Source organism: Podarcis tiliguerta (assembly GCF_965153285.1).
Source record: "Podarcis tiliguerta genome assembly, chromosome: 8".
Lineage (NCBI taxonomy): Eukaryota > Metazoa > Chordata > Lepidosauria > Squamata > Lacertidae > Podarcis > Podarcis tiliguerta.
The window spans coordinates 68,543,230-68,552,378 of NC_139541.1; the positions used below are offsets into that span (position 1 = coordinate 68,543,230).

The following is a 9,149-nucleotide window of genomic DNA, read 5'->3' on the forward strand; positions in this document are numbered from 1 at the left end:
GCTTGCTTGAATCCTTGGCCATGGCCTTCCTAAAGAGGCCACTTTGTACAGAGAAGCAGCCCTGCTCTGTGCTCGCCTCCAGGATGAACCTGAAAAAGAAACAGAGAGTACCCAGTGGCTGGCCCATCTTTGGCCTGCCTTGTTAACTCTCTTAATGCTGATCTGTATCTTTCTCCCCACTCCAGGTCAGCCATCCACGGCCGGGGCCTGTTCTGCAAGCGGAATATCGACGCAGGCGAGATGGTGATCGAGTACTCTGGCATCGTGATCCGCTCGGTGCTGACAGACAAGCGTGAAAAGTACTATGACAGCAAGGTACTGAATCAAGAGAATTGTAGAGTTGGAAGGGACCTCCACTGCAATGCAGGAATCTTTTGCCCAACGTGGGGCTCAAACCCACAACCCTGAGATTAAGAGTCTCATGCTCTACTGAGCTGATGGTCAAGGGAGCAGGGAGTCCATGATTGAGTTGAGGACAGGATATAAATCAGGCATTCCCGAACTCGGCTGTCCAGATATTTTGGGACTACAACTCCCATCATCCCTAGCTAACAGGACCAGTGGCCAGGGATGATAGGAGTTGTAGTCCCAAAACATCTGGACGGCCAAGTTTGCCAATGCCTGGTATAAACAACAACAACAACAATTCTTGTTAACAGGACCAGTGGAGGAGGGAGGAGCTGGGCTCCCCAAACCGTCTCACTAATCTGAGCTCTCTTTTTCTCATCCCGGCAGGGCATAGGCTGTTACATGTTCCGCATTGACGACTTTGACGTGGTGGACGCCACGATGCACGGCAACGCCGCCCGCTTCATCAACCACTCCTGCGAGCCCAACTGCTACTCGCGGGTCATCCACGTGGAGGGCCAGAAGCACATCGTCATCTTTGCCCTGCGGCGCATCTTCCGGGGTGAAGAGCTCACCTACGACTACAAGTTCCCCATTGAGGACGCTGGCAGCAAGCTCCCTTGCAACTGCGGGGCCAAGCGCTGCCGCCGTTTTCTCAACTGAAAGGCATTTTTTTGACCCATGACCTGATTCCTCAGCTCTGTACCTTTCTCCCAGCCTGGCGTCAGTGAGGGGGGGACACCAAGAGGCATGCCGGGAGCTTAACCACCTCACTGTAGCTTTCCAAGTGGACTGACTCATCCCCTTAGGTCCCTGAGGCTTGGAGATGGCTCATCTCCCAGGAGCATCAGTGATGCCCGTTTTGTCTGGGAAGAGGGGATGCTCTTGGCAGTGGACCTGTCTGTGGCTTGAAATTATGGCAAGCAGAGATATGGGGCAAGAGTGGGAAGGGTAGTCCCCCCTGGTCCCTTATCTGTGCCCATCTGCTTTGTAGACCTGATTTTCTTTCCCTCTCCCTTGTGGGGTGAGAACAACTTTTTCTTTAATTTTGTGCTTCTAACTTTTGTGATTCTCTTTCCTTTCCCGCTAAGGCTTTCTGTTTTAAAGTTAAAAAACAAAACAAAAAAAACATCAAACCCAGGAGGATGTAAATATTTGTACAAATTTCTAAACCTGTTTATTTTCTATGCACTTTTTTATTTAAGATGCTCAGTCAACTCAGACGGTAAAGGGTTGGATTCTTGTTGGTATAATTTTAAATAAAACACAATTTTGACACAAGACTGTCACATGGCTTCCGTTGTAGCCTGAAGGAGTGGGGGGTTTGTGTTTGCGTGTAAACAACAAAGCCCATCCATCTGGAAACAGAGACAGCAACCATCTAGTGATTTCATATCAAAACTCTTTGATTCCAAAATGCAAAGGCACAGGCTGTCTTACATATTCCAGAGCTTTACATATGAGCTCCCAAAAAATATAGTGGTCCACTGCCCATGTTGGTTATCCATTTGTACTGCACACATTAATGGTGGAGCCCACATAGATCCATATCTAATGGCCTACTCCTTTCCAGAAGAGTGGCCAAGAAAATAAAAATAGAACCATTTATAGAGCCCCTTACGTTATTTGTTTGCTGAGTTCCTGTAGAAAGCACTTTGAACAGTCAGGTGGGGTACCTCCAGTTCATTGGCTACCTCCCCATTTGGCCCGAGAGGCTCTTTTGTGCAGGCCACACACGCACATTCAACACCTGACATATCAGACTTCAGGTGTGAGGGCAGGTAAGAGCAGGATTTCAAATGAAGAACTAGGAGCTTAGAGAAGTCCTTGCAACGTGGACCTCAAAGCGCAGCATCACCTGCCTGGACTGCCAGGGTTGAAGAGGGAAAGATCGGGCCCAGCAGCCAAAAAAGTGCCCTACAGAGATTGTGGTGGGGGATACAAAGGCAGCTTTTCTAGATATTTGGTGTGGGAGAGAGTTAAGTAGTCAAGGAACAGGCCCTGCCAATGTCTTTTTTTTTTAATAATAATTTTTTATTAACCGACCAATCACATCAAATCAAACCAAATTACATAAATTCCAAATTACACAGCCGAATTTTAAATTTTTGTTGGGGGTACCCATATTTCAAGTTCCGAAGGGGATCTAATCAACTTCTTGCTTCTTACTGCTGTTTTAATGTCCACAAATCTAACCTTATGATGTTCACAGTACTATCCAGTCCTTTCTTTATTATTTTTCCACATCTCTTGTTGTTATTTTCATATATTTTTCCTTTCTCTTTGTGACCTCTGATAGTCTCTGCAAGCTGGTTAGAACAATTTGTAATCCTACGTGGATATTATTTTATTTTTTTTATCCAGTAGCCATATCCAGACGTTTTCCATATAACATCACTTCCATACATCAAAACAGTCTTAGCGTCATTAATCTTCACCAATCTGCCTCCTTTCTCAAAACCTCTGAGGAGATTCACTAGGAATGCAGTCTGAAAACAAGTCCGTTCTTCCTCCCGGCTATAAATCCTTTGGCAAGATGGCGACTCCGAATTAATTGCTGCACCATTCCCAAAAGCTCTTATTTCTTGTCGATCTCCATAAAGCATACTTTTGGTTAAAGTTTATCTCTACACAGACCTTAGTCATCCTGCTTGGGTCAGTTCAACCGACGATTCTAATGAGAAGGGGTTCTTGTAAATCACATAGAAGGAAAGTAAAAAAGGTTTCTCCCCCCATTCAGCCCCGTTGTCAACATACCCCGCCTTTGGTGTATCTTCATTGTAAAATATTCCTGTTTCTCCAACCCGTCTCCTTCTTTCGCAGAGGTCACTTAAATTAGCAACTTCACTCCCCTTCTTCACTTGAAATATGTGCATTTGCTTCTTTTGTAATTAATTATTCCAAATTGCTGCAACTAGTGCGTGATCAGAGACAGCATCCAGGAGAGCCGAGGTCCACACGGGGGCATTCTGCCTAGGGCCCTCACCCCCTTCTTTCAAATTAGGGGGTGATTTATGGGCACAGCAGGCAAGGGCAGTGTTCCCCATTTCCTTGGGGCAACAAGGGAGGCTGTCTACTCCCATAACAGCCTCTTAATTACCCTGTGTGGGTCAGAGAGATGGTATTGTCGGCCATCTTCCAATGCGCCCCCCAGTGCCCCCCCAGGCCCTGCCAATGTCTGATGCCTGGCGTGGCTGTGGGGTGGGGAATGCGGGTTACGCCCTAAAGAGGTCCCTCATAAGGAACTTAACTGTGAGACTTTAGAAAATGATGTGTTACCTTAACCATACTTTGCTTGTAGTATAATTCATTCTCAAAATTATGATGCACCTTGTATCTAACGTGCATCAATAAGGAGCAGGTGACAAGTGTATGGGGAAGTGCACTTTACACATGCTCAGGAACATACTTCCTATCTGAAATCTGATTGTGAGGCAGAAGCTGGTGAAAAGGCAATGGGTGTTCTGGTTTTGCCTCTTTGTTGGCAAAAATGTGGCATAGTAAGAAGCAGCTTTGGCCCTGCACAGCATTTTACCTTTAAAATCACAAAATACAGAAAGGAAGAGCTGCTTGTGTCGCTACTTCGCCATCTGGCGGGTTGAGGCGGTAGGGCTTTGTTGTTGTTTAGTCATTTAGTTGTGTCCGACTCTTTGTGACCCCCTGGACCAGAGCACGCCAGGCACTCCTGTCTTCCACTGCCTCCCGCAGTTTCGTCAAACTCATGCTGGTAGCTTCGAGAACGCTGTCCAACCATCTCATCCTCTGTCATCCCCTTCTCCTTGTGCCCTCCATCTTTCCCAACATCAGGGTCTTTGTCCAGGGAGTCTTCTCTTCTCATGAGGTGGCCAAAGTATTGGAGCCTCAGCTTCAGGATCTGCCCTTCCAGTGAGCACTCAGGGCTGATTACCTTAAGAATGGAGAGGTCTGAGCTTCTTGCAGTCCATGGGACTCTCAAGAGTCTCCTTTCAGCACCATAATTCAAAAGTACCAATTCTTTGGCAAGCAGCCTTCTTTATGGTCCAGCTCTCACGTCCATACATCACTACTGGGAAAACCATAGCTTGAACTATACGGACCTTTGTTGGCAAGGTTGGAAGGGCATTAAGGAACTACAACTCCCTGCAAGCTCTTGGCCCCGGCTCCCTATTATCCGTCGCAAATAAGTATATCCCAGCATGCGCTGCGACAGGGCGTTGTTTTGAACATAGACTTAAAATTATAGACCAGCGTGTCGCATCTGAACGCTGTGAGCTCGTCTTCGGAGGTCGGGATGCCGCAGCTTGCAAACTAGGGAAATTTAGGAATTGAGCAGGCTGCTTTCCCTCAAGCAAAAATGAGCAGCAGAGATGAGAGTTCGCGCTCTAATTAACTCAGGTCTTATTGTGTGTAGGGGTTTTATATATATGTGAGTCTTAGGAAAAGCGCAATGCATCTGCATGCAGGTCCCTGGAGTTAAAAGTCCTGCTTGCAACGGAATGCTGGATTCAATAGATTTCACCGTGGAGGGCCCCTCAAGGGGATCCTTGATACTGGATTCAGGGGGCTCTGCCTGCTCCTCGAGGTCCTTGTCTTTTTATTCATCCCCGGAGATTTCAGAGTTTGGCACCACCTCAGGGCTAGGAATGGTCCCCCCCTCTCCAATCACAATTATTTTGGAGAAGGGTTAACAACTGTGTTTGATTTCCACATGGGTTTGTGCCTTTCCCTATGCAAGTCAATGGACAGCTCTACATTGTATTTCCCCCTTTAAAAATCTATGGGAGAAGCTTACTCCCACCCACCACCAAAGACCTCGGGGAAACACGAACATTGCAATAGGTGCAACCCGGGGGGGGGGGCGGGGAATCCAAGCCGTTCCTGGCAAAGCTGTCACGAGGTAACACTTCTCGCAAGCACGCCTCAGCCCTTACCCACCTACCTACCTACTTGCAAGCTGGCATAATGCAGTCCAACGACATTCTGAATTATTATTTTTTCTGGGGGGCGGGGCAAGAAAAAATCAAAAGGACCCTTGCACTCTCGAGTGCGGCGGGGACCAAACGAAAGAGCAAGCGAGGGATACCCGCCACCGACTACTCGTCGCGCTGCTCTTGGCGTTTCCTATCTCCGCGCTTGGTGAGAGCGCGGACGTTTTCCCAGCAGTCCGCGGGGCGAGCTGGTGACCAGGAACCGCGCAAGTTCCGCGTTGGGGAAGCAGAAGCTGCTCTGCAGGAGGAGGAGGAGGAGGAGGAAGGGGTGAGTCGTTGCGGGAAGGGAGGCTCACCCACTCCACAATTGGGGTGGGGGGTGGGGGAGGGGGATGGGCCCTGCCCTCTCAGCCAGAGGAGGGTTGGGGGGGGCTTAACCCTGAGCTCCGCCCTGATTGCGAGGGTCCCTCTCTTCCTCCTAGACCCCAGTCGCACCATGAACCTGGAGCGGGTTTCCAACGAGGAGAAGCTCAACCTCTGTAGGAAGTACTACTTGGGTGAGTGGCGGGTTCCGGTGAGAGGTGGTGGTTAGATATTTATTGACACCCGGCTTTTCCTCCTGACGATCATTGGGGTGGGGGGAGAGAGACACACACAATTAAACGTTAAGAAAATAGAAGGCACGCGGCTTATTTCTTTCTGCGTCCAGATTAGTATACGCCAGATGTTGGAAAAGAAAGTGAAATCCCCACTAAGGAGCAATGGTGATATCAATTGACAGAATTTCCATTGCTTCCCAATAAGACAGCCGAAATAAGAAATTTGGGTGGAAAAACCGGATAAAGGGGTGAGTGGGAAAGCTTTGGGGAGTACCTCAATAAGAAGAAGATACTAAATTTAATGTACCAGTAGGGGTGATCACATGAGCAGCCAGTCAACTATAATTAAGGAGTAAAAGGGATGAAAAGAAAGATGGGTGATTAAATGGAGATGCAGCACACCTTGGGTTTATTATGAATGCCGTGGAGTGCTAGGTTGGGAAGTCTGTACATAAATATTTAGCGTGGAGGGAATGCGATGTACAAAGGGAAAAATGGAAGATGCATACACACACACACACACGATTGCTTAAAGTTGTTTTTTATTTTAAAAAGCACTATTTCGCCCAGGTGCATAGAACTTGTGAATTTCTACTGTGGTAAGAACTGGTGTGTGTACATTTTGGTGCCTTATTAGAAATGTTATGTTTTTGCCAACTTGCTTAGATGGTAGGCAGCGGTTTTTTCAGTAGGCAAAGTGAACCTTTTGGAAATATACAGACCTTTTTTTTTTCATTTTTGCAGCCCCTTTTAAAATAGGAAAGGTGAAGGGATTTAAAAAAAACACACATATAAATGAGTCCTTTCTTTCCTTTGTTTCTCCAGGTGGCTTTGCTCTGCTGCCTTTCCTGTGGCTGGTGAACGTTTTCTGGTTTTTCCGAGAGGCCTTTCTGGTGCCAGCGTACACTGAGCAACTACAGATAAAGCGCTGTGAGTTGTGGTGCAAATCCTAGGAAGTGGAAGGGCAGGGGGCAGGGCAAGTGTGGGCTCCCTCCACATGTTGCTGAACTACAACTTCCATCAGTTCCAGCAAGTATGACCAGTGACCAAGAATGATGGGAGTTATAGCTCAGCAACTTATGGAAGGCCAAAGATTTCCCACTTCTGCGCTAGGAAGAGAGCACAGGCCTCCTATTTGGGCAGTGCCAGATAGCATAAGGATCTATGCTTAAATGGAGGTGACTGTGATCATGGTTTTCCATCTGTTTCCATCCCAGATGTCCAGCGTTCAGCCATGGGGCTTCTTTTCTGGGTGATCGTGCTCACCACGTGGATCAGCATCTTCCAGGCGCGCCGGGCAGAGTGGGGCGAGCTTGGCGACTACCTCTCCTTCACCATCCCCCTGGGCACTCCATGACCAATCCCTCCTCCCTTGATGTCACCAGCGTGGAGCTTTTAGGGTTGTATTTTTTTCAATGGACTCCCTGGGTGGCATGCTACTCTCCCCTTTTATGGAACCAGAGTGGGATCGCGCCATGGTGAACTCCGGTGAGGCGGCCTCTTCTTGCAGAATCCTCTGTTCAGTATGCCCTGATCACAACCTGGGGCAGAGGTGATTAATAAACCTGGGGTTGCCTACGTCTGCTTGCCCACAGTGTGGTGGTATTGGGAAGAAGTGAGATAAGACCATTAGAAGAGCCTGCCAGATCAGGCCAGCGACCCATCGTCTCTCTTAGGCATTGCATTAGCACCAATGGCAGTCCTTGCCCACAATTTTAAACATCTGTCCTCGGCTGCATAAAGCAGGGGTACAGTAGAAGGGCAAAATGAATTATTTCTCTGTGGACATTTGGGCTTTTAAAAAAACTATACATATCTAAACATATAGCAAAATAAAAAAATTCCTTCCAGTAGCACTTTAGAGACCAGCTAAGTTTGTTATTGGTATTAGCTTTCGTGTGCATGCACATTTCTTCAGATACCTCTTTAGTTACCTGCCTGTAACTAAACATATAGCAGGATATTCTTAGACTCAAGTGGTTGGCCGTCAGGGATTTATTCTTCCCAGAAAAAAACTTCACTTTTCTGCCTCTTGTGCAATACTAACAATTTCCCACTAGAAGACACCCTTTTGTGTGTGTGTGTTTGGTTTCTAAGTAAAATTACTGTGTTTAATTCAAAAGAAGTGATTTCTTAGCAAGTCTATCTAGTTAGATGATAACTATGGGTCTTTCCCCCTACCTCAGACAAATCTCCCCAGCACACCCTTGTATAGCTAGGGACATCCCTTCGGTCGTAGTGGGGGCTGGTAGGTGAGACCCAAGTCAAATCACAATGTATCTCCCCCTGCCCCACTTCCATTTAGCAGTGGTGGCCCTCCCCCCCCCCCCATTTTTTTACATGGATGCTGCTTTAGCAGTAGTAGTGCCAGGATGGTTCTCTACCTCCTCCCTCCCTGCCTTGTCCCAGGAAAAAATTGGGCAGGGAACAGTGGGGTTGGGGCTGCCAGTGCCAGGCAGGGGCACTCCAAGCATGGAACACAGGGCAGTCATCATTATTTGCCTTCCCTAGGGACCGCCCTGTTTCCAGACTCTTCAGTTCCCATCATTCCTGTTGTTTGCCATGCTGGCTAGGCCAATGGAAACTGAAACCTTATCAAGGTCTGGAGGGTCACCTGTTCTTCATCCCTGTTGTAAAGCATCACGCACCTAGGCAATCCACCCGTTTATTCAAACCCAAAAACGATGGAGGCTTTACGAGGTAGGTGTCACGCTTTCTAAAGCCTGCTGCTTCCACGTTACATCCTCCTGTGTATTCAGAAACCTAAGAAAAGCAGCCAGAAAATTGCCAGAGAATCATCTTTGAAAAGATGGTGGTGACCAGGGTCGCACACAGTATTTGCATGAAGGGGATCGCTGATAGATCTATATCAGGTTTTTTTAAAAACTGTGTTCCTGTGTGCTCTCCATAATGTGTGACTTACTGTGCTTACAGCGCAGGAGGCACTGTGGTCTAAACAACAGCCTCTTGGGCTTGCCGATCGGAAGGTTGGCAGTTCAAATCGGCATGACAAGCTCCCATTGCTCCGTTTCAGCTTCTGCCAATCTAGCAGTTTGAAAGCATACCAACACAAGTAGATAAATAGGTACTGCTGTGGTGGGAAGGTAAATAGTGTTTCCATGTGCCCTGGCTTCCGTCATGGTGTTCCATTGCCCCAGAAGCAGTTTAGTCATGCTGGCCACATGACCTGGAAAGCTGTCTGTGTACAAACACCACCTCCCTCGGCCTGAAAGTGAGATGAGCGCCACAACTCCACAGTTGCATTTGACTGGACTTAACCATCCAGGGGTCCTTT

At 47.7% G+C, this 9,149-nt stretch overlaps 2 protein-coding genes across 2 annotated transcripts in view; both read left to right on the forward strand.

The window, feature by feature from the left end:
• The window catches only part of KMT2B (lysine methyltransferase 2B), a 62,486-nt gene extending 60,857 nt beyond the window's left edge, over positions 1 to 1,629 (forward strand). Inside the window, 2 exon segments of the mRNA XM_083454663.1 lie at positions 186 to 315; positions 736 to 1,629. Of these exon segments, the coding sequence (XP_083310789.1) occupies positions 186 to 315; positions 736 to 1,011 (406 nt within the window). The 3' untranslated portion in view covers positions 1,012 to 1,629.
• Positions 1,630 to 5,478: 3,849 nt separating this feature from the next.
• Positions 5,479 to 7,433, forward strand: PSENEN (presenilin enhancer, gamma-secretase subunit). The gene is made up of 4 exons (XM_083456394.1): positions 5,479 to 5,583; positions 5,738 to 5,812; positions 6,680 to 6,784; positions 7,072 to 7,433. The coding sequence occupies exons 2-4, from the start codon at positions 5,752 to 5,754 to the stop codon at positions 7,209 to 7,211; spliced, it is 306 nt and encodes a 101-aa protein (XP_083312520.1). The 5' UTR covers positions 5,479 to 5,583; positions 5,738 to 5,751; the 3' UTR covers positions 7,212 to 7,433.
• The last annotated feature ends 1,716 nt before the right edge of the window (positions 7,434 to 9,149 follow it).

Excerpts from the sequence above, each read along its gene's own strand:
- PSENEN (XM_083456394.1), top strand. The coding sequence starts at position 5,752 with ATGAACCTGGAGCGGGTTTCCAACGAGGAGAAGCTCAACCTCTGTAGG. Across the intron at positions 5,813-6,679 it reads CTGTAGGAAGTACTACTTGG|GTGGCTTTGCTCTGCTGCCT; the intron begins GTGAGTGGCGGG and ends TTGTTTCTCCAG. Across the intron at positions 6,785-7,071 it reads GCAACTACAGATAAAGCGCT|ATGTCCAGCGTTCAGCCATG; the intron begins GTGAGTTGTGGT and ends TTTCCATCCCAG.